General features: G+C 36.1%; 1 protein-coding gene and 1 pseudogene across 3 annotated transcripts in view; both read right to left on the bottom strand.

Annotated features, from left to right (window-relative positions):
• Positions 1–25,469, bottom strand: part of LOC138433207 (immunoglobulin-binding protein 1 pseudogene) — a 33,758-nt pseudogene that overhangs the window by 3,148 nt on the left and 5,141 nt on the right.
• The window catches only part of PTBP3 (polypyrimidine tract binding protein 3), an 86,696-nt gene that overhangs the window by 56,191 nt on the left and 5,036 nt on the right, over positions 1–25,469 (bottom strand). For all 3 annotated transcript variants that reach the window (XM_069575418.1, XM_069575420.1, XM_069575417.1), the window contains one exon: positions 8,494–8,578. In XM_069575418.1, coding sequence (XP_069431519.1) covers positions 8,494–8,527 — 34 coding nt within the window. In that variant the 5' untranslated portion in view covers positions 8,528–8,578. The remainder of the gene's footprint in view (positions 1–8,493; positions 8,579–25,469) is intronic.

Below are 25,469 nucleotides of genomic sequence, written 5' to 3'. Positions count from 1 at the left end.
TGTTTACTTTTCTGGTTAGTTTTTTTTAAGTGATTGCTCTGGAGTTTAACCAACAGTAACTTTAACTTACCCCAGTCTACCTTAAAATACTATAATAGGTAGGTATTATGTAAGAACTTTTCAAAGTATACATTTGTTTCTCTTATCATACATATCCTTTGTATTACTGTCATATATTGTACTTTTCACATTTGCTACAATCCAACTATATTAATTTTATCTTGCTTTAAAGTCAATTACCTTTTTTCCTTTTTGCATCTTGTTTTAATCACTTGTATCTTATGAAGCTTTCCATAGAGAGCATTCTATAGTTTTTTTCAAAAATTTTTTTACTATGGTATAATACATATAAAATCACTATCCTTAAACACAGAATTCAGTGATGTTAAATACATTCATAATGTGCAACTATCACAACCATTCATTTCCGTAGCACTTTTCACCTTGTGTTGATAGAACTGAAATTCTATATCCATTAAATGCAGCTCCCTAAACCCTCTACTTCCAGTCCCTAGCAACCACCATTCTATTCTCTCGCTCTAAGATTCTGTCTACTCTAAGTATTCTTTCTCATTTCTTTTTAAGCATATTAGATAGCTGTTTTCTTTATGGTTACCATGGGGATTACTTTTAACATCTTAAAGTTATAACACTCTAGTTTGAATTTAGTCTGGCTTAACTTCAATAACATACAAAAACTCTGCTCCTTTATAGATCTGTCCCCACCCCTTCCCACTATTATCACAAAAAGTAGATCCTTAAACAATGTGTGCCCAGAAAAACAAACTAATAATCTATTTAAATGTTATCAGTCTCCTAAATTATGTAGAAAACAAAATGTGGAGTTACAAACCAAGTCACTTGAGAGCTTTTAGATTCATAATTTTTTTAAAAAGTGTATTAGGCCCTTAAATCTGCAGAAAAGAAAAAGTGGATTACAAACCACTGTTTGAATGATATAGGCTTTTACAATGGCATTCACTGAGATCTTTATTTCCTCAAACGGCTTTGAGCTACTGTCTAGTGTCTTTTCACCTTACCCCAAGGGACTCCTTTGACTATTTCTTGCAGGGCAGATCTAGTTAAGTAATAAACTTCTTCAGTTTTTACTCATCTGGGAATGTCTTAATTTCTCTCTCACTTTTGAAGGACAAATTTACCAAACATAGGATACTTGGTTAACAGTTACATTCTTTTAGGACTTTGAATATATTGGCCCACTGCCTTGTTCAAGTTCCTGAAGAGAAATAATGCTGATATTCTTATTAAGGATCCCTTGCATGTGATGAGTCAATTCTCTCTTAATGCTTTTCGGATTCTTTCTTTATCTGACTTCCAAAAGTTTGGTTTCAAATGTGTCTCAGTGTGGGTCTCATCGAATTCATCTTACCTGGAGTTCATAAAGGTTCTTAGATGTTTATATTCATATTTTTCATCAAATTTGGTATTGTGGTAATGCTGGAAATCAGATTCTTCCCTTTTCTCAGGGTTTTCTTGTCTGTGTTGTTTTTCTGATTCTTTTGGACTGTCTCTATGCCAAGAATAAGCTTGAGGTATAAATTTAAGTCCTTCTCAAGTGTCTTCTGAGTCTTTTCCTGGGCATGCACTATTACTTTCTAATTTTCTCTGTAGATGCACTTGTTTTTTTAATGTCCTAGTCTTTAATATTTGCTTCCCAAAAGGGGGCAGAGGAAGGAAAATGAAGGGGAGGGAGTTGTGGAAAACACCAGCCCTTTATATCCTCTGAAAGTCACATGTACTCGGGGTGAGAGGTGCTGACAAAAGGGAGAGAGGCAAGAAGAATGGCTGCCTGCCTCTTTGCATCTATGTGATCAGATGGAGCAATCAGAGCACAGATTCTTGAAGCTGACGGACAAGATCCTTTCTGCCCACCCTGGGTCCTATTTGTAAGCTGCTCTGGAACTCACACAGCTGCTTACCATATGACTGAGGGTGAGGGATGGTAGCTGCTACTGTGCTGAGAGCTAAAATCGACCATAATTAACCACAATTTACCTTCGAAGTCTTCCCCTGGAACTCGCAGGCCTTCAAAAGACTTCAGAGTTCCAAATTAGTTACAGGCAGATTCTGCCAGCCCAACTGTCGTTTAGGTAGAAAGACTGCTGGTGCTTCTTACTCTACCACCTCCCCAGAATCCCTCAATTATCTTTGAACTTAACCAAAAACATAAGGAAGAAAATTCACATATCCACATATTTACCACTTTGTGTAGACCCAAATTTCCACCTGGTATCATTTTCCTTAAGTCTGAGGAAATTCCTTTTCCATTTCATAAAATTTAAGTCTGTTACTAACAAATGTTCTCAGCTTTTGTGTGCCTCAAAAAAGCTTTAACTTTTATTTTTGAAAAATATTTTAACTGGACATAGAATTTCGGTCCGATTGTTATTTATCTTCAGTACTCTGAAGATGTTTCTCCATTGTCTTCTGATTTGCACTATTTGGGGGCAAGAACTCTCATTACTCTTATCTTTGTTTCTCTGAAAAATGTGACTTTTTTTTTCCTCTGGCTACTTTTAAGATTTGTTCTGCATTCCTGGTTTTCAGCAATTTGATTATGATGAGCCTTGGTGTGGTTTCCACTGTGTTTATCCTGCCTGTGGTTCATTGAACTTCTTGGATATGTGGGTGTACGGTTTCCACCAAATTTGGAATATATTCAGTCATTATTTCTTTAGACATATTTGTTTCCCAACCCCCATCTTTTTTGCTGGGACTTCAAATATACACATGTTTAGAACCACTTTACTTTGTTCTACAGGTTACTAAGGCTCTGATTTTTTTTTTTTCAGTTTTTTTTTTTGGTCTGTGTTTAGTTTCTACTGTTGACTTTAAATTCGCTGATTATTTCTTTTACAGAATATTAGTGCTGTTGGAGCCATGCCTGTTTCTTTTTAGATGCTATATTTTTATCTCCAGAAGTTACATTTGATTTTTATTTTCTCTTTGTTGATATTTTCCTTTAAATCCTTTCACATACTTTAATAACTGTTCCAAAGTCCATATCTGCTAATTTCATCATCTGTCATTTTTTAAACCTGTTTCTGTTGACTGATTTTTCTTCTAGCTATGGGTCACAATTTTGTGGTTCATTCCATGTCTGGCAATTTTTGGTTGAATGCTCAACATTGTGAGCACCAGCATTTGTTTCATTCCTTTAAAGTGCCAGACTCCTTCCTGGAAAAAAGTTACTTTCAGATCAGGTATTTGTTTTATAGCTTGTTTTTAAGTATTTTTAGGGTGGGTTTAGAATAGTCTTTATTGTAGAGCTGAAATACCACCCCTACTGGTCAGGCATGTGTGGCTTAATATTCAGCAATAAATTCAAAGGCAGATTTCTGGAGCATTTTTCTCACAGATGGAAGCTAATACTCCTATAGGCAGAAAGATAATAGAGGAAAACCCATGTAGAAATGTAACACTTCCACTTATATCTTGTTAGACAGCACTCAATCACATGAACACACCTAGCTATAAGGAAGACTAGAAAAGCAGTCATTTAATCTGGGTGACAACATGCCCTGTTAAAAATTAGCGCTCTGCTGCTTAAGAAAATAGAAAGTATTGGGGCACACAATAAATAGTCTCTGCCATCATTCCTAAGATTACATTTAGAAGGCAAAGCATAAGATTTATGTAGACAAGTGTAAAACATTTGTCTACAGAGCTAAACATCCTGGAATGTGAAGTCAAGTGGGCCTTTGGAAGCATCACTACAAACAAAGCTAGTGGAGGAGATGGAATTCCAGTTGAGCTATTTCAAATCCTAAAAGATGATGCTGTGAAAGTGCTGCATTCGATACGCCAGCAAATTTGGAAAACTCAGCAGTGGCCACAGGATTGGAAAAGGTCAGTTTTCATTTCAATCCCAAAGAAAGGCAATGCCAAAGAATGCTCAAACTACTGCACAATTGCACTCATCTCACACGCTAGCAAAGTAATGCTCAAAATTCTCCAAGCCAGGCTTCAGGAGTACGTGAACTGTGAACTTCCAGATGTTCAAGCTGGATTTACAAAAGGCAGAGGAACCAGAGATCAAATTGCCAACATCCGTTGGATCATCGAGAAAGCAAGAGCGTTCCAAGAAAAACATATACTTCTGCTTTATTGACTATCCCAAAGCCTTTCACTGATAGGATCACAACAAACTGTGTTTCCTAAAGAGATAGAAATACCAGACCACCTGACCTGCCTTTTCAGAAATCTGTATGCAGGTCAGGAAGGAACAGTTAGACATGGAATGGAACAGACTGGTTCCTAATAGGAAAAGGAGTACATCAAGGCTGTATATTGTCACCCTGCTTATTTAACTTATATGTGGAGTACATCATGAGAAACGCTGGGCTGCCGGGAGAAAATATCAATAACCTCAGATATGCAGATGACACCACCCCTATGGCAGAAAGCCAAGAGGAACTAAAGAGCCTCTTGATGAAAGTGAGGGAGGAGAGTAAAAAAGTTGGTTTCAAACTCAACATTCAGAAAACTAAGACCAAGGCATCTGGTTCCATCACTTCATGGCAAGTAGATGGGGAAACAGCGGAAACCATGACAGACTTTATTTTCTTAGGCTCCAAAATCACTGCAGATGGTGATTGTAGCCATGAAATTAGAAGACGCTTACTCCTTGGAAGAAAAACTATGACCAACCTAGATAGCATATTCAAAAGCAGAGACATTACTTTGCCAACAAAGGTCTGTCTAGTTAAGGCTATGGTTTTTCCAGTGGTCATGTATGGACGTGAGAGTTGGACTATAAGGAAAGCTGAGTGCCGAAGAATTCATGCTTCTGAACTGTGGTGTTGGAGAAGACTCTTGAAAGTCCCTTGGACAGCAAGGAGATCCAATCAGTCCATCCTAAAGGAAATCAGTCCTGAATATTCATTGGAAGGACTGATGCTGAAGCTGGAACTCCAATATTTTGGCCACCTGATGCAAAGAACTGACTCATTTGAAAAGACCCTGATGCTGGGAAAGACTGAAAAAGATCGAAGATGGGAGGAGAATGGGATGACAGAGGATGAGATGGCTGGATGGTATCACCGACTTGATGGACATGAGTTTGAGTATATTCTGGGAGTTAGTGATGGACAGGGAGGCCTGGCGTGCTGCAGTCCACAGGGTCGCAAAAAGTTGTACACAACTGAGTGACTTAATTAAACTGAAACTACAAAAATTTTGTGCTGAAGACTGTACTGAAAACAAAAAGATCTTTCAACACAGTACTACACATGGCTTTCTTTTAGCAACCCATTATTAATGTGATTTTTAAAATTATTTTTGTCTTTGAAGAACTACTTAAGTATCTTAAAATGGGATTAAACTCTTTAAATGAGCCCTAGAAATTTTCCAATAAAATTTGTTCAAAATCAATCAGAAACATTTATTCAAAGTCCAGAACTAAGAGTAACATAATCTTTAGTTTTTGAAGTTTTTAGAGAATTGCAAATATTGAATCAAGTATTACAAAAGTATTTTTAATGTATAGGTGACCTAAAAAATAGAAGTAAAATTTCTAGGTACCAATAGGCCGGCCCCTTAGGAGGACCCCTTTCAGTAAAAGGCAAACTAAAATTAGAAATTTTCCATCTACCACAGGTATTGAACAAGGAAGTATATGTCTGTTCAGAGATCTGAATGGAGAAATGTAAATATCCAGATTTTTATTTTCTCTTTTCTTCTGATATGAATCCCCAAAGCAATATATTAACATATACATTAGGATATCTTAGCAGAACTATACTATGTGTGCAAACTCAGTTGTGTCTGACTCTGTACGAGTCCATGTAGTATAACCCGCCAGGCTCCTCTGTCCATGGAATTTTCCAGGCAAGAATACTGGAGTAAGTTGCTATTTCCACCCTAGCAAATCTAGCAGAGCAAACACAAAAGATTCTCAAAAATAATTTAGTTCAAGTTTATCTCATAACCAAAAATTATGAATCAAGTAAAAATAATATACCATAAGCAAACATTAGCTGATACAAAACCCAGGAATATTAGCACCCCTTAAGAAATCCGTAATTGTAAAATCTGAGACTATAAAAATTACTTTAAATAATTAAAAAATTAGGGGAAAAAACAACAGAAACCATAAGAAAAGAACATGATATTAAAAAAAAACTAGGTGGTCTTTAAAAAACGGATCAAATAGACACTGAAAAATATATGCCTTGAAATCAAATACTCAACAGAAGGATTAAACAGCATATTAGACAAAGCTGAAAAAGCTGAAAAAGGGGTGAATCAGAAAACCATTTCAAGGAAATTATCCAAAATACAGGACTTTAAGGAGAAAGAGGTGACAATGAATGCAAGACGTTAAACAAATGCAGGACTAAATGAGGTGGCCCAAAACGTGTCTAACTGGAGTTCCAGAAGGAGGCAATTCTGTGGAAAGTTGGGGCCACTACTAAGCAGGATAAATCAAAGTCTGCAGCAATGGTCTTCAACCCTGGTTGTACATGTATCAGCTAAGAAGCTTTAAAAACAGTACCTAGGCCTCTCTTTCCCCAACCAGCAATTTCAGAATTGGTGTGGAGTAGGTCAAGGTATCTGTATTTTCTTCAAAGCTTCCCAAGCTATTTTAGTGAACCCTCAGAGAACCAGCGATCCACACCCAGACATAGCTAGAGACACAGAACAAAATTAAAGAGAAAAATGTTAAAACAACTACAGAGAATTAATCCTGTCTACACAATAACAGGCTGACAAAAGGCTTCTCAATAACAGAGGCTAAAAGGATAATAAAACAGTACCTGCAAAGTACTAAGAGAAAATAACTGTCAACCTAAAAACACTGAACCTAGAATGAAATGGGATACAAGAAGAAATTCAAAACATAAGACAAAACAGAGCGGACTACTGCTGCCAGATAAACATCTTTCTTTTCCTAAGTAACCAATCAATCAATCAAGATGTCAGTCTTTCTGGTCATCTGTTCCAGTAGTTAATAAATATGATCAAACAAACTGACCTCAGCTTTAAAGTTAAAAGCAAACACATGCCCCACCCCATCCCAGATGTACCATAGCTCTAGGAGTAAGAGCCAAATTTTCCTTAAAAGTCTAACAGATCAAGAGGATAATCAGAATTCAGAACTTCAAATTCTAGTTATTTCCTTCATTCAGTAATTCTCTTTAAGTGTGGCTCCTCAAACGTCAGCATCATCATTCCTGGGAACTTGTAGAAATGCAAAATTATCAGGACCATCCTGGATCTACTGGCCTAGCAGCTCTGAGGATGAACTCTGCAACTGTGCTTTAACACTCGGATGACTCTGAAGCCAAGTCAAGTCTGACGGAGCTTTCAGTCCTCTGCTCCTATTATCTACAGTTCACACTTCCACAAGAACAAACCCCCCTAGTGCTGCCCCACCAATGAATCTTCTAGAGTAATGTTCCATGGCTGACCAATTCTCATACACTTTTAATCTCTTCACTGAATTTTCTTTTCATCTTTTGTCTTAACTGTCACTTCTCTTATAGGGGTCCTCACATAAAGGTTGTTCACTCTTCCAAACATCAACGTCTGGAAGGTGAGGTCCACTCATTCTCTTACTTCCTATAACTCCAAAAACATTTGGATAAAAAAAAAATCTCACCTTTTCTGAGACTTTCTACTCTCATGGCTTCCATTGTTAAGTGACTGTGATACCAATTTCCAAATTTCTCTTATGATGCTGAAACCAGAAGAACCCACTACCTACCTGACACTTCCATCTGGATGTTCCCAGAGGAACCTCAAATCATTGTATGAAATGTGAACATGCTATGTTGTCCAACCCTATCTTTTTTCTGTATTTTCTAAAATAAACGAAGGCACTACAGTTCAGCTACACAATTATCCAAATCTAAAATCTGAAAAGCATCAGTGGAATTCCTTATTCACACATTCAACTAATCACCAATTACCATCAATTTCACCTCCAAGTCCTCTAATTCTCTCCATCACAACTGCTACTGCTACAGTACAAATTTTCCTCCCTTACCAGGATTTCCTATACAGCAATAGCCTCCTCACCCCCTCGCTATCTCTTCAGTACTTCACTCCTCCAATGCATTTTACAGTCCTCAAATTTTAAGAACATTTAGTTTTAAAATCATGTGAGCTTATAAAATTTTAACTTAGTTTTAATACTTCTAAAGCCATCATCATTCAGTGCCACCTTTTAAATCTAGCTCTTTTACTCAATAGTTCTAGATCACCAACTTATTGATAATTTATCACAATTACGTAACAAAGAATGTCAGTCAAAAATTAGATCCAAATTAATCCTTTAAATTTAAGGGTGCTGTAACTAGTAACTTCGTCTATATGAACTTCACTGCCACAAATTTTAGCTTTTGTTATAAATAGTGGCACTTGATGTTATAAGATGAGCAAAATAAGAACACTGTGGAAAAAATGTTTGAAATCCAGGGAAGAAAATTCTCAAATTTCGAAAAAAAAAAAAAAGAAAAGAAAACTCACCGTATACACCTGCAGAAGGAGTGGAATTGTTCATGGTAAAAGGTCCGTTAATGATGCCAGAAGAAAGAAGCTCATCAGACCCCCGCTGAAAAGCAAGAGCAATATTCTGTTAATAAAAATGAGTCTCTGATAATGATCCATAAATTTACTACCAAAAATTTTGAAAGCTAGTACTATTACTTAAATCTGATATCATGACATTTAAGGAGAACACCTCAAGAATCATATCTAAAGGTTGGAAGAGAACAGTAAAGGAAAATTATGGCACATCAACATGGTTGTTAACAATAAAAAACAGAACTGCCATCACATAATTGGGAGCCTAATCCCATAACCTTTTTTGATCAAACCCTCTGAGATGTTACATCTGAAGTACCAAAAACCATATTCAGGGGTTGTATCCTAATTATTATTTTTGCAGTATACTTTTAAGTATCTTTAGTGTACTTTAAACACAATTGGTATATTAAGCATGTTAAGTTTTTGTAGTATGTTTTTAAGCATTTGCATGTGAATAATTTGTGCAGCACTCCCTGACTTTTTCATACTTACATATATAAATATATATATACTTTTTCATAATATATATATTATATACATATATTCTTAAAAGTTGAACAAAAAGATGTAATTTATTTCTATATTGGCCAAATCCTTTAAATAAGTGATTTTTCATCCATAATTCCTTAAATGGTCTTTACTGTGTATTATTTCTTAAATAACTACTCTTTTAAGTAATTTAAGACTTTTTTTCAGGTAAGAGCTTGACCAATTTCAAAGTTGAATTATCAAAGCTAAAAGGTGAGTGAGTGGGACTAGCCTTTTCATTGTAACCATGAGGTCTATTACCAAGATTAAAACATTTATATATAGCAATGACAATAAGCAACATGTATAAATTTAAAATCAACCTATTTCAAATGGTCATTTGTTCAGCTCTCGGTCAATGTTTTTGGTCACACGTCACCACTTGTGAGATCTTAGTTCTCTGACCAGAGATCGAAACCTGGCCCCCAACAGCAGAAGAGAATTTCCTGATCCTCCCGACCCAGGAATCGAACCCATGTCTCCTGCTTGGCAGGCGGATTCTTTACCGCTGAGCCATGGGGGAGATCTAGTTATATATACACAATGTAATTAGTAGTGAATAGCAATTCCTTAAAGGTAAAAATATTCTTTCAATAAAGGAAACTTCCTAAAGTTTTAAAAAGAAATCCAAATTTTTGATACCAACAAAAAGCAAATTCCCTCTTTCAGATAAATTGATAAAAGACTGGATTTTGACAAAATCAAAATGGAAAGGACTGCAAAAGAGATTTAATAAAGTTCCATTTGTAATTAACCTTTGAGAATAAGAGGGGCTTCCCTGGTAGCTCAGTTGGTAAAGAACCTGCCTGAAGTGCAGGAGACCCGGGTTCAATCCCTGGGTCAGGAAGATCCCCCGGAAAAGGAAGTGGCCAACCACTCCAGTAATCTTGCCTGGAAAATCCCATGGACAGAGGAGCCTGGCAGGCTACAGTCCATGGGATGGCAAGAGTAGGACATAAGAAGAATAAACAATGTGGCATTAGAACTTTCCTTCAAGCACATTGATGATACCTGTTTAGGAAAAAAACAGGAGGTCAAATTTTTCACTATAACCATCTTCATTTAAACATTTTTGCATACTTATCCAATTATATCAGGAAAATATATAGATGTTAATTAGCTAGATCATTTTCATAGTTGTGTTATCCTAATACACACTGTACAAAGTTATAATATGAATCTATGTTCCTCTGTAAAATTTTTAACTGATAAGCTTTTGTCACTGTTAGTCTCCATCATAATTATTTAATGAATTCTTAAATTCTATAATTGCCTACTATTTCCCTACTACTCAATATTAGCATCACATGTACTTTATTGATCCCCAAAATTATGCTGCATTTAGAATACAGTTATTTTCTGTATTTTATATTCTATCCATAGAATAAATATTCAGAAGTAAAAGAGACAATCTTTTCTTTTTGAGTGAAGGTAAAACTGCAAGAAACCTCAAGCTTCTATTTAACAATATATAGTAACTTCAAGTTACTGATACACTACAAGTGACTACTAAGATGCATTTTTGCTTCTACAGTAAAAGTGAAAGTCGGTCAGTTGTGTCTGAATCTTTGCAACCCCATGGACTATACAGTCCATGGAATTCTCCAGGCCAGAATACTGGAATGGGTAGCCATTCCCTTCTCCAGAGGATCTTCCCAACCCAGGGATCGAACCCAGGTCTCCTGCACTGCAGGTGGATTCTTTACCAGCTGAGCCACAAGGGAAGCCCAAGAATACTGCTGTGTGTAGCCTATCCCCTTTCCAGCGGATTTTCCCAATCCAGGAGTCAAACCACTCTCCTGCATTGCAGGTGGATTCTTTACCAGCTGAGCTACTTCTAACGGGTTCTTCAAATATTGCTGGAATTGGCACATGACCACCACGATTTTAGTATTACTCAGTTTGGCTCACAGTCTGTGTAGTAAAGAATCTAACCTTGTTCAAAGAGAGGTCTGGTTTTTGCCCTCTCCTTCTAGGAGGTAATCTCTAAACCCCTGGTAAAGTTATGCCTGAGAAAGTGTCTTTTTTTTTTTTTTTTTTTAAACCTGAGGGGCTTTGAGTCACCAGACAGTGTTAGAGAGATGGCTGGAGAATAAATTTTAAGATTAGCCTCCAGAGCAAACAAGTATGCTTAACACAGAGTTGTTGTTTGTGCTACACAGAATTGCTGTTTTGTAGTTTAGTCACTAAATCATGTCTGACTCATGTCTGTGACCCCATGGACTGCAGTGCACCAGGCTCCTCTATGTCCAGGCAAGAACACTGGAGTGGGTTGCCATTTCCTTCTCCAGGGGATCTTCCTGACCCAGGAATCAAACCTGGGTCTCCCGCATTGCAGGCAGATTCTATACCATTTGAGCCACCAGGGAAGCCTGTTCCCTAACTTGACTATTGGCCTAATTCCTCTCATGGATAAATGATGAATCAATAGAGCAAATATAACTATTCATTTAAAGGATTTTTTAAAACTTTATTCTTCACCTCTAAATCACCATTCAGATTTGTAACTGTAAAAGAAAAATTTAGTCCAAAACTGTGATCTACTAGTCAAATATTTAAAAAAAGATAAATTTATATGGCATATTAAGTAAATTAATGCAACATTAACTGTCATATCTCATGTTTCTACACGAAATATAAACTATAACAAGGAAATGGTGAACATTACAGAGTCTTCAAAATAAAAGCATGTAAGTTTGATAATTCTACTAGATCTTCCAATAGTAACAAGAAGAATTTTTTAAAAGAGTAGCCTAAAATAATGCATAAGTAAAGCAAACCCTATAAGATCCAGTGAAATGCTGGAATGCCTGTTTTTATGTCTTATTATACAATAAGAAAAATTAAAATACTTGATCCTAAAGTTTTATACTTGGAAATAGCAGGGATGGGGTTATCATTCATTTTACAGAATAAACAATGCATATCTCAAATAATTTTGACACTTTAAAAAACTGATAACTTTTGACCCCAATAATTTCAGGATGTGATAAAAGACAAAGATAGCAAAAAGAGCTTACATTTGAAAATGCAGTCATAAAAAATATTCTGATAATCAAAATTTACTAGCTAAGCTTTTTTGCTCCCAAATATTCATTTTCAAATCATAGAAAATAAAGGTTTTAAAACACTATATAGCTCAAATCCCGAGTCATATTACTTTGTAACCTTGTAAACAGTGACAAAAACACAATCAGTTCACTAAACAACTATTCTTTCCTTGACATCAATCTTTCTCCTGGGGTGGGGGTTGGGGGGCGGGAATCACTGCCTGTAATTAACAGACTACTTCACAGAAAAACAAAAAGTATTTATGAAAATTATGCTTAATATTTATCTCCTAAGTGTCTGAAAACTAATTTTCCATTATAGTCAAGGAAGAGCACTGCAGACCTAGGTAAAACTGAGTGTCTTGTAAGGGAGGAAAACGTTTGCCTTCTTCTCTTCTAGGTTCTTTGACTGGTCTAAAAATTAAACTGACACGAGACAGATTAACAGGAGAAAAACAAAATTTAATTTCATACATACAGGAACTCATGAAGATATGAGACTTCAAGAAGTGACCAAAGCACGCAGTTTTTATGCCTTTTAGACAAAGAAAACAATTATTTGTGGAGATCTGACAAAACAAATGGCCTGGGGCTTAATCAGCCTTCTCTGCCTTGAATTTCCTATCTCTGGTGATAAAGATGACTTCTACCCTCCTTGTACTAATGTAAGGAGGATACTTTCACTTGGAAGATTTATTTCCTGCTTTCAGGGAGACAAAGCAGGGTCAGTGTGCTTGCATCATCTGTTTCTTAAGTAACTTTAATTCAAAATAATCAACACACCAAGGCCTATTTTAGGGTGGCATATTTTGCTCCACCTGACTCTCTGCTGGAGCTTCTCTGGTGGCTCAGACAGTAAAGAATCTGCCCTGCAATGTGGGAGACCTGGGTTTGATCCCTGGGTTGGGAAGTTGCCTCTGGAGGAGGGCATGGCAATCTATTCCAGTCTTCTTGCCTGGAGAATCCCCACGGTCAGAGGAGCCTGGTGGGCTACAGTCTATGGAGCCGCAAAGAGTCGGAAACGACTGAGTGACTAAGCACAGCACTCTGTGCCAGCTATTGTAAGAAATTATAGTTTACGAGATGAATGGAAGATAAGCAGAATGAAGACTCTAAATAAATGATGGAAAGCTTATTTGGATGAGTGACTGTAGATGATCAACAGAAGAAAACTGTTAAAAAGTTAAAAAGTGAAAGAAAAAAAGACTGTACCACAGATAAACAAATTATCATTAAACAAAAAGGCTTTAACAAATCAAATAATGAAGACATCATGGGGTGGGGGTGGAGCAGAAACAATATTTGCTCAACAGTCTCCTTAGAAACACACAGTAAATTTATAAAAGTGCAACAGTTGTTCTGTGGACTTGTTAGCTTTCTGGTTAAGTCAACAAACCAATTAGCTTCACTGCCTCAAGTATCAATTATTGAAGCTCTCTCCTGCTGAAGAATAATTAAATACACAGGGCCAACAAAGCAAAGGAATATTGCAATTAAGGACCACAAATAAAGTGTTTTATTATCAATCTGATGGGAAGTGGTTCTGTTTAGCATTAAAGTGAGATTATTAATATGACAAAAGGCAATCCACACAACTGTGAATCAGCTAATAAAATAACAGGTAAGGAAGATTCTGAAAATAAACCATTAATTAGCTCATGGTTAAATTTCAGATCATACTTAAATGCATGTGAAATTCAAGAATAAGATATTTATTTTAGTCTATCAAGGTACTATGAGCATATAGAAGCTATCAAAAAAACTCATTATTTTCCATGATACTAGAACTATCTTTTTTTATTAGGGATTAGGTTTGCTCTAAGGTATTAGCTTATAGTTAACACCACAGGTTTTTCCTTCTGTATAATTAGATTAAAACTACAATAGGTAAGCAAAGTTTAGGAAAGAAAGAAAAATAATGAAATAAAGTGTCACTGTTTCCATTGTTTCCCCAGCTATTTGCCATCAAGTGATGTGACTGAATGCCATGATCTTAGTTTTTTTGAATGTTTTTTGAATGTCTTAGTTTTTTTGAAGTTTTAAGCCACCTTTTTCACTCTCCCCTTTCACCTTCATCAAGAGGCTCTTCAGTTCCTTTCCATTTTCCTCTTCACCTTCTGCCATAAGAGTGGTGTCATCTGCATATCTGAGATTACTGATATTGATAATGTATTAGAAGAGGGAGAAAAAATATGGATAGCTGTCTCTGGTACAGTGCTGGTCGCTCAGCCGTGTCTGACTCTTTGCGACCCCATGGACTGTGGCCCACCAGGCTCCTCTGTCCATGGGATTCTCCAGGCAAGAATACCGGAGGGGTAGCCATTCCTTTCTCCAGGGGATCTTCCCGACCCAGGGATGGAACCCAGGTCTCCTGCGTTGCAGGCAGATTCTTTACTGTCTGAGCCACCAGGGAAGCCCTATATAGGCATTAGAAAGGTACTGGAAGGGTAAAGAAAAAGCTAATAAAATTGTTGTCTTTATGGAAAAGACAAGAAGAGGGGCAACACTGTGAATAAGAGTTCTCCACAAGTACACAGTTGAATCTGTTGAAATACTTCTGTTCTTTTCTTTTATTCATGAATTTAATTTTTACTTTTATCAAATACGTGTACTAGAACAAATATTACAAAAGAGTTTATATGATAAAAGCAGATCTCAGCACCCAAACCCAGTCTTTAAACAGTTCTTATTCTAACGGTTGCCACCACAACACTGGACAGCATGTTTATCTTAGTACTTACAAGCTATCAACTTGAAAAATCAACTGACTGACCTCCAATATGAAACCTTAAGAATTTATCTCTAAAATTCCTCCTTTTTCTGTTCTCTCAATGTTTGAAATATATGCTATTAGTTTTAATTATCTTTGAACTTTAAATACCAAACATATCTTTATTACTTGTCAACTTGACATTATCTCTTTTTGTATATATTTTGAAATGTTAGATCTCATTCTTTTATTTTTTACTATTTAAAAATATTTTCATTTTATTGGAGTATAGTTGACTTACAATGTTGTGTTAGTTTCAGGTGTACAGCAAAGTGATTCAGTTATACATACATTCATTCTTTTCTTTGAATGTTTAAAAAATTTTATTTGGCCATGCTGCACAGCATGTGGAATCTTAATCCCTTGACCAGGAATTGAACACAGGTGACATTATCTCTTGATTCTCCATTTTGAAAGAAAGCTTTTGGGGCTAGTAACCTGTTCCCCACCTTCCCTCCCTCTCCATCAGCTTCATTTTTACTTTTATTGGTATAGTTGTTATATTCTGCCCTCCAACAGTAGCATTCTTGGCTTTGCCCATTTCTGTTCTGTCCAAAGGATGACTCAAAATTGAATATCAAGAAACAATAGTCATATTTTTATTACTATGTAAAATTCTATAAGGAAACATAATCCTCTATCACTTCGCTTTTTACTCTATATGTCTAACATCACAACCTTAGAACCACTTGAAAAAGACTGTTCTTAGAATCAAGATTAAATGGATTATTTATTACACTCTATCAATTTAACACCACAATATATTCTAATTTAGTTCACAGTTAGACATCTTTATTTGTTTATGCATTCATTCATTCATTTTGCTTCCCATGACATTTTAAAACTGTCTTTATTTTTCTGACATTATTATCCTTTATTATATCATCAAATTTTCCCCAAACTTTTCATGATACCACTCATTCCATACAGTTCTCATTTTTCTTCCTAAGATCTCCCACCTAAAACCCTCTTTTCTCTTGCTTCAATCTTGAATGACTGCTTTCTAGGACTTCTGAACAGTCATTAACTTAAGCCTTCTTTTCACTTTCATCTGGGTTGACTTAACTTTTTCCTGAACTTCTGTCTTCCGTGTCCTTAGTTCACATTATTTTGCTGCAACCTTAAATAACTACCTAAATGACGGTAAACACCAAGTTAAAGTTTCTGGGTCCATGCATGTCTAAAAATTCTATCCTCATAATTAATCATTTGACAGTAAAGAATTCTGGGTTAAAAATTATTTTTCTTAAGAAAATTGTAAACAGAGTCCCATTTTCATCTAGCATACAGTATTAGATGCCAGTCTGACATTCATTTCTTTAAAACTGACTTGTTTTTTTCCTCTGCCTGGAAGTTTTCTGAATCCTCTCTTCACCCACGGAATTCTAAACTTTCACAATAACATACGTAAGTTATAATGCTTTGTACTTCCTGTACTAGGTAATAAACAGGTGGATCTGAAGCTCAAGACTATCACTCTCCTATGCACTTCCCGTATTAAGCAATAAATTAGTCGGAAGTTTGAAGTTAGCATAAACTGTTAACGCCCATCTCCAAAATCAGCCATGAAGAAGCTGCAGAAGCTAAAGGGATGTGTGAATCGCTGGAATGAAACTAGTGAGAGGAAGGCCCTGATGAAACATAAGGAAAAAAAGTCAAATCAACAGCTGAATTGAAATTAAATTATTTCTCTTAGAAACCAATAGACCAAACACATAAAATACGACCAGAAAAAAACAAATAAGACAATCAATAACTTGAGCTAAGAGATCTACTGAATGCAGAGCCAGACAGCCAGCTAAGAATAAACATTTATAAAAACCGACCCTGTGCCAGATTGGCAAACTTTATACGTAAAGGGCCAAATAGTAAGATATTTTAGACTTTGTAGGCCATACAGTCTCTGTCACAATTCACAAAAGCAATCACAGACAATGTGAAAATGAATGAGCATGGCTGTGTTTCAATATAATTTTATTTATAGACACTGAGATTTGAATCTTACCTATTTTCCACCTGTTACAAAATATTAATCATTGGATTTCTTTCAAGCACTTTGAAGTATAAAGACCATTTTAGTAAAGGATGTATAAAAACAGATGGCAGCGAGCCCTGTTTAGTCCTTGGACAACAGTTGCCAATTCCCATTTTAGTTCATAAAAGAAGTGTCAATACAATTCAAAGGAATATACTGAACATACTATGTTTTCTATAATAAAATTAGAAATGATAAAAAAAGAATAGCTAATGTTTGACAACTAAACTTTTAAAGCTATGAAATAATCCTGGAGTTAAAATGGAAACTTTTTCAAAATGATACATGTACATGTGCCGCAATGTTCCTAGCAGTACTATTTACAGTAGCCAAGCTGTGGGCACAATCTAAATGTCCATCAACAGATGAATGGAAAAAGAAGTTGTAAGATACACACACACACACACACACACACACACGAGTATTACTCAGCCATTAAAAAAAGGATGAAATAATGCCATTTGCAGCAACACAGACGGACCTACAGATTACCATATTCAATGAAGGGAGTCCGAAAGAGAAACAGAAGCATCATATGATAGCACATGTGGAATCTCAAATATGATATAAATGAACTTCTGCACAAAACAGGAACAGATTCAGAGACACAGGAAACAAACTTCTGGTTATCAAAGGTAAAAGAGGGAGGGATAAATTAAGAGTTTGGAATATGCAGATACAAACTGCTATATATAAAACAGATAAACTACTGTACAGCACAGGGAACTCTATTCAATACCTTGTAATAAGCTATAATGGAAAGCAATCTGAAAAAAAGGATACAAAAGAGGATACATGTACACATATGTAAATATATATATATGTAACTGAATCACTTTTCTGTGCATCACAAGCACAACACTGTTACTCAACTGCACTTTAAAAATAAATACATAAAAATTTTGAAATAATAAGGAAAACATAAAAACATTTGGATATAATGAAAATGAAAAACATAAATTGAAAACTTGTGGGATCCACCTTTAGCACTTAAGATAAATTTATAGTTGAAAATACATTTATGAGGAAACAGCAGATTTTAAAATATGTGAGTTAATTATCTGACTGAAAAAAACCAATACAACAGAGCAAATCCAAATCCCAAAATTAGTGTGAGAGGAATAAAGTATCTGAATTGACCATAAGGATTAAAGATAGTGAAATAATATACAAAGACATCCCTACTCCCCACCACTGATCCAGGTCCAGATGACTTTGCAGGTGAGGTCAACTAAACTATTAAGAAAACATTTACTCCACAAAAACAGCAAAAGAATGAGAGTTTCTCAGTTCATTTTAAGCAGCTAGTGAGTGAAATCTTAATTCCAAGAGTAAAATTAGAAAATCACCACCTTACAACTATCATTATAATAACAATTTCAGGCAAGAATCATCAAAATAGATGTTAAAACTAGTATGTTAAAGTTTGAGAATTAAAATAATGTTCGTGTGGCCTCAAAGTATCACTCTCCAAAATACTAACAAGTTGCAAAGAGAGAAACAGTAAATTTACAGTGAAAAATCTGGCAAAGACAATCTAAAGTGATCAAAGTTAACACAATACAAGTAACAGGACAAATCAACATCCTTTGCCTTCTGAAAAAATACACTAAGAACAACTAAGTGGTATTCACTTAAATCTAGTTAAAAGAAACAGATAAACTCAAAGTAAGAGATATCCTCCACAATAACATGCCTATATTCTTTTAAAATATCAATGTCATGAATCAAAGACTGAAGCAACACTTCAGATTAATTTCCAGATTTTGATAATTATGCTACAGTAATGTCAAATGTCTTTGTTTTTAGACAATATACTCTGAAGTATTTAGGGGTTAAAGAATAAAGTAAAATAATATATCAATGAAGTAGCAAGGAATCTCCTTGACATACAATTAAGAAGGAAAAATTAATAACTTAATATAGTGGAGAGCTGGGCTGAAAATCATGCTAACCAAATGATGATTCAGAAGGACAAAAAAGGAAAATAGAGACATATACAGATATCTGCAGAAGGTAACATATAGATATACAAAGAGAGAGAAAAGACTATAAATGAAAAATAAAACAATGGGGCAAATGTGAATTGCCTGGATAATGATTATGTAAGTTTTTTTTATAGTACTCTGCAACCTTTCTGTAAGTTTGTATTGAAGTTTAAAAAGATATCAATGAAATTCATCACGTAAGTACAAAAAGAAAAAAGAAAGTCTTTATAAAGTAAAAATCATATGTACAAACTACAGTAAGCTATCAGAGAGAGAGAATGTGGTAATATAAAAAAGTCATATGCACAGTGATTTACAACCAAAAAAGTATTTGCATTTTTTATAATCCTGTGTGCATTTTAAGTTGTTTCAGTCATGTCCAATTCTTTCCGACCTATGGACTGTAGCCCGCCAGCTCCTCTGTCCATGGGATTCTCCAGGCAAGAATACTGGAGTGGATTGCCATGCCCTCCTTCAGGGGGTCTTCCCGACCCAGGGACTGAACCTGCGTCTCCTGCACTACAGGCAGATTCTTTACCACGGAGCCACCAGGGAAACCTTAGACATTAACAAGCTATTTTATTACTCATCTTTCAATATTTATTCACTACTGGTAGTTTTGCTAGTTATACAGGTATGCCTAACAAATTATCCCAAAATCTAGTAACTTAAAGTTTTTTAAATTTTTAATTTCTATTTTTGGTATGTGGCATGTGAGATCTTAGTTCTGCGACCAGGGAGCAAACCCTTGCCCCCTGCATTGGGAGCACAGAATTTAAAAGACTGGACCGCTACGGAAGTTCTCAAAAAAAAAAAAAATTGTTTTTTAAAACTCAATTTCTGAGAGCCAAGAATCTAGGCATGGCTTAGTTCCATTCTCTGGTTCAGGGTCTCTCACCGACTGGAATCATCTCAAGGCTCAACAGAGGAAACGGAGGCCCTGCTTCCGCATTTGCTCCAGTGACTGCTGGCAGGATCCAATCTGTAAACGGGCCTCTCCATAAGGCAGCTCATTTCCATCAGAGAAAGCAAGAGAAGCCAGGCTTTTGGAAACAAATCCTTCAAGGAGATTTAAGACTACCATCTTGCTCCTTACTATCTCTGGTTCATCCACCCTTTAATCTATCTTAAATACAGACAAATTAAAAGGACAAAAAAAGGGGAACAGGAAGAAGAGATACACCACACAAATGTTAATCATAAGAAACTGGAACGACTAGAACGACTTTATTACTATAAGACAAAGGAGATTTGGGGACAGGAACTATTACTAGGTAAAGATGTATACCAAAAATGATTTATCAAAACGTTAATTCATCAAGAAAATATAACATTCCTAAACGTGAATGCATCTTTGCTTCAGTCATGTCCAAATCTGTGTGACCCCATGGACTGTAGCCTGCCAGGCTTCTCTGTCTATGGGATTATCCAGGCAAGAATACTGGAGTGGGTTTCCATGCCCTCCCTCCAGGGGATCTTCCCAACCCAGGCCTCTTACATCTCCTGCATTGGCAGGTGGGTTCTTTACCACCAGAGTAATTGAGCTTTAAAATATATATAGCAAAAAAGGACAGAACTATAGAAAGAAATTTAAGAAAACCACATCTGTGGATGGAAATTCCAATATCCCTCTCTTCTTTTGATAATGAACAGAATAGAAAGAAAATCAGGAAGATTACAGAAGACTTGCAACTTCAACCAGTTTATCCTACCAACATTTATAAAGAGGCACTACACCCAACAAAAGTAAAGTACACATTTTTTCAAGTCTACATAGAACATTCACAAAGACAGACCATCGCTTGACATCAGAACAAATCTCAGGAAATGTCAAGGGCTGAAATGGTACAGAGCATGTTCTCTACTCAAAGCAGCATTTTTTTAAAAAACTAGAAATTCCAAGATTTGGGCTGGAAACCAAGTATTTAGAAATTAAACCCCCAAATATTCAGAAGTTAAATCATGCACTTATAATCATAGGTAAAAAGAGAATCACAGGAAGAGTAGAAAGTACTTTATACTAAGTAAAAATTAAAACCGAGTATACCAAATTTTGTGGGGCATCCACAAGAAAGAAAAACACCTAATAGCTCAATATCTATTTTTAAAACTGAATTCATAATTAAAAACCTTCCCACAAAGAAAATAAATCCACAAATAGCTACACTGATTAATTCTATCATACATTTAAGAAAGAAATAATACCTATCTTATATAATTCTCATCAACAGACTGACATGGCTGAGGAAAGAATTATGAGCTTGAAGGTTAATTCCAACAGAAACCTCCCAACTGAAATGCAAAGAGAAAAAAAGAATGGGTGGTGGTGCAGAAAGAAAAGGAGAGTGAAGAGAAAAAGAAAATCTGAAAGTAATGAATGACTAAGAGCTTTCTATAATCAATGATAGATACCAAACCACAAAACCAGGATCTCAGAGAACACCAACAGGATAATGCCAGAAAATATGCACTTCAGTGTATCATTCAAACCGCAGAAAACCAAAAACAAAGAGAAAATATTGCAGGGGGCGGGGGGAGGGGGGAGAAGAAGAAAACATCTGACGTAACAGAGAAGGGTAAGAATTACAGAGGTTATTTTCTCACCAGAACCATGGAAGAAAGAAGAGTGGAATATTTGCAGTGTTAATGGAGGGAAAAAAAGAAAAAAACACCAATCTAGAATTTCTATATGAAGAGTAAAGAAGAAAAAGACTTCCTCACACAAAAACCAAGGAAATGTACTGTTAGTAGACCCGCTCTGCAAAAAAATATTAAAAGAAGGTCTTTGGGAAGAAAAAAAATTAAACAGATCAGAACTCAGACCTACATAAGGAAAGGAAGATTACTGAAGAAGGAATTAGTAAAGGTATTTTATACTTCTTATTCTTAATTTATCTGAAAGATTTTATTTAAAGTAAAAATTGTAACAAGATACCGGGTGATTACAGCATATAATTAAGTAAAATGGAAGATGAGGGCTTCTTTGATGGCCCAGTGGTGAAGAATCCCCTTGCCAATGCAGGAGGCATGGGTTCCACCCTTGGTCCAGGAAGATCCCATAGGCCATGGGACCACTAAGAGCACACTCCACAACTACTGAGCCTCTGCTCTAGAGCCCGGGAGACACAACTACTGAAGCGTCTACGCCTGGAACCTGCTTTCCAACAAGAGAAGCCGCAGCAACAAGAGGTCCATGCAGCACAACTGGAGAGCAGCCCCCCACTCACCACAACTACAGAAATCCCCACTCAGCAATGCAGATCCGAATAAATAACTAATTGTTTTAGAAAAGGAAAGATAACAATGTCCTAAGGGACAGGAAGGACAAATTGGGAATGCTCTGTTTAAGCTTCCCTGGTGGTTCAGACGGTAAAGCATCTGTCTACAATGTGGGAGACCCGGGTTTGATCCCTGGGTGGGGAAGATCTCCTGGAGAAGGAAATCGCAACCCACTCTGGTACTCTTGCCTGGAAAACCCCATGGATGGAGGAGCCTGGTAGGCTGCAATCCACGGGGTCGCGAAGATTCGGACACGACTGAGCGACTTCACTTTCGCTGTTTAAGCTAACCTGCACTATACATGCAGCAGTACAGTATTATTTGGAGGTGGACTTAAAGTTGCAAATGCAGACTGCAACCACTAAGAATGGTTTAAACCATGAGAGATTAACAGGAGATAAAGGAATCACATAAAATGCACAACTAAAACCAGAGAAGGCAAAAAAAAATGAGAAGGGGAAAAATAAAAACAAAGAACAAGTCAGTGAATACAAAACAGTTTATTAACAAGATACTTACTAATTCAACCCACTTAAGCATCTCTTGAAGTGTGAAAGGTAATGGTCTACATATACCAATGAAAAGACACTGTTCAGAGTGGGTTTAAAAAAAACAAGAGAGACCTAACTGTATGTGGTCTATAAGAAATCCACTTTAAAGGAATGGGCAAAAAAGTTAACATTCATAAAAGAAGTTAAGTGAATGGCTAACAAGCACATGGAAGGGTACACACTACTACCAGTCATCAGGTCAATGGAAATTAAAACTATAATAAGATACTACTAGCCGTTCTAGTTATACTTACTAGCATGGCTAACAGTAAAGTGTTGGCAAGGATGTGAAGCAACCTGAACTCCAATACAAAACTGGTCAGAGTGTAAAGTGGTGCAACATTTTGCAAAATAACGAAGTTAAATACACACACACCCAATTTTACTCTGAGGCATGGTGTACAATGAAACAAACATTTACGCAAAGACAGACACAAATGTTTATAGTAGCTTTATTGATAATAGCTCCAATTTGAAAAGAATCTAAATGCCTGTCAACATGAGGATGGATTTTTAAATATCATGACATATTCACACAATGCAATACTCTCATTAAGAAAGAAGAAAAACATACGGATACATACAACATAGATATCAATAATCTAAAAATCCACTTTGCCGAGTAAAAGCCAGACATCAAAGAGCTTATGCTGTATATCGTTATTTTAGCACTAAGTCATGTCCAACTCTTCTTCAACCCCTTGGACTATAGCCCTCCAGGCTCCTTTGTCCATGACATTTTCTAGGCAAGAACACTGGAGCGGGTTGCCATTTCCTTCTTCAGGGGATCTTCCCGACCCAGGGATCGAACCTGAGTCTCCTGCATAGGCTGGTGGACTGTTTACCACTGGGCCATCAGGGAAACTGATACTGTATACACGCAGCATGAATATTTTATTCCATTTATATGAAGTTCAAAACATGCAAAATCAATCTGTGGTGATAGAAATCAAAAGAGTTGCCTTGACTGGGTCTGGAAAAGGGTGACAGGAAACAGGGGGATAAGTTTGTCAAATTTACTGCACGGTACCCTTAAGATCCATGCATTTCACTCTATGTAAATTACAGCTCAGTTTAAAAGAAAAAAACAATTCCTGGCAAAGGCCTTCAGTATTTTCTGTAGTTTAAGCACAGCAAGTAGCAGATGAATTTTTTTCTCCAAAGGGTCAAAAAGTAAATCTTTTAGAATTTGCTGTCATATGGTGGCTGATATAACCCCTCTGTCATTGTATCAAAGTATCCAGACAATATGCAAACTAATGAGCATGGCTGTGTTCCACTAAAACTATTTACAAAAACAGGTGGCAAGCTGGATTTGGTCCACAGGCTGTATGTAGTCTGCTAACTTCTGGTGGAGCAAACAGAAAATCAATCTTCAAAATTAATTTAGCTTAATTTCTAATTCAGAGTCAGGTTTAAAAAAAAATTAAATACGATGCATTGTTCTTTCCTATATGGTGACAGGCAATGATAATTACTAGAAGCTGATTATAATCCTTCCTAAACTTGTTTTTCTACACTCGTGTAATTATTTTAAAATAGAAATCCCTAGTATGGTTGATATGCAAGATCATTATTTTAGAAAATCATTTAACAGCTATAATAATATCCTGAAAAATTATCTAGGAATAGAGAAATACTTAAGATAAACTGGCTAGTAATAATTAAAGTATGAACTGGAAATTTAAAATATACTTAGGTACACACATAGCTACCCACAATGGTGATGCTTTTTCTGGTATAATAAAGTTTTTGAAACACATTCAGTATCACTCATAACCACCTGGTTCGTTCTTTATTTAAAAGAATTGAAAATTAAGAACAGCAATCCCTTCTTGATGTTTTTAAAAGCATTTCAGAATACTAAATAATGAATGGAAATAAAACAAGCATTTTCTGAGAAGTACCAAAAGCTAATTTCCTTGCCTAATTTAGACAAGGCTCAAAAACTGAGCTTCCCTGGTGGCTCAGATGATAGCGTCTGCCTACAATGTGGAAGACCCAGGTTCAATCCCTGGTTCGGAAAGATCTCCTGGAGAAGGAAATGGCAAACTACTCCAGTATTCTTGCCTCGAAAATTCCATGGATGGAGGAACCTGGTATGTTACAGTCCATGGGGCTGCAAAGAGTCGGACACGACTGAGCGACTTCACTTCGCTTCACTTCAAAAATTGATATCTTGCAAAGGACATCCAGGGTACACAACTAGTATAAATAAATCTCAAACATGGCACATGTAAGCTGCCTGAAAATGTTTATCCATCTTCAAGAAAATCCCAATCTAAAAAATGAACTTAATCCTCTCTCACCATGGTATATACCCATTAGAAGAAACACCAGCAAAACTAGGAGGCTTGGGTTCCAGTATAAGTTTGCCACCTAACTGGCTGTGTGAGAATCTGGCATCCACTCATTCATCAAGCATTTCTGAGAGCTTAGTACGTGCCAGACACTGGAAACACAGTAGTGAAGGAAATATCAAAAATTCCTGCCCTCATGACACATTCCAGTGAGTCATTTAATCTCTAAAAACAATTTAGCTTTCTTTCTCTAAGATAATGGATTTCATATTTAAGGGTATTTTCAAGTCCCTAAAATAAGATCCGTATTACTTTCCTGCATCGAGGAAAGCAACTGATGGAGCATCACCTGAAATCCACTCTTTCACTGGCTAAAACTCTTCCTATATCATCATATTCAGAGAGCAAATTTAAA

This window comes from Ovis canadensis, chromosome 2 (genome assembly GCF_042477335.2).
Source record: "Ovis canadensis isolate MfBH-ARS-UI-01 breed Bighorn chromosome 2, ARS-UI_OviCan_v2, whole genome shotgun sequence".
In the NCBI taxonomy this organism is placed as follows: domain Eukaryota; kingdom Metazoa; phylum Chordata; class Mammalia; order Artiodactyla; family Bovidae; genus Ovis; species Ovis canadensis.
This window is presented reverse-complemented; position numbering and strand designations above follow the sequence as displayed.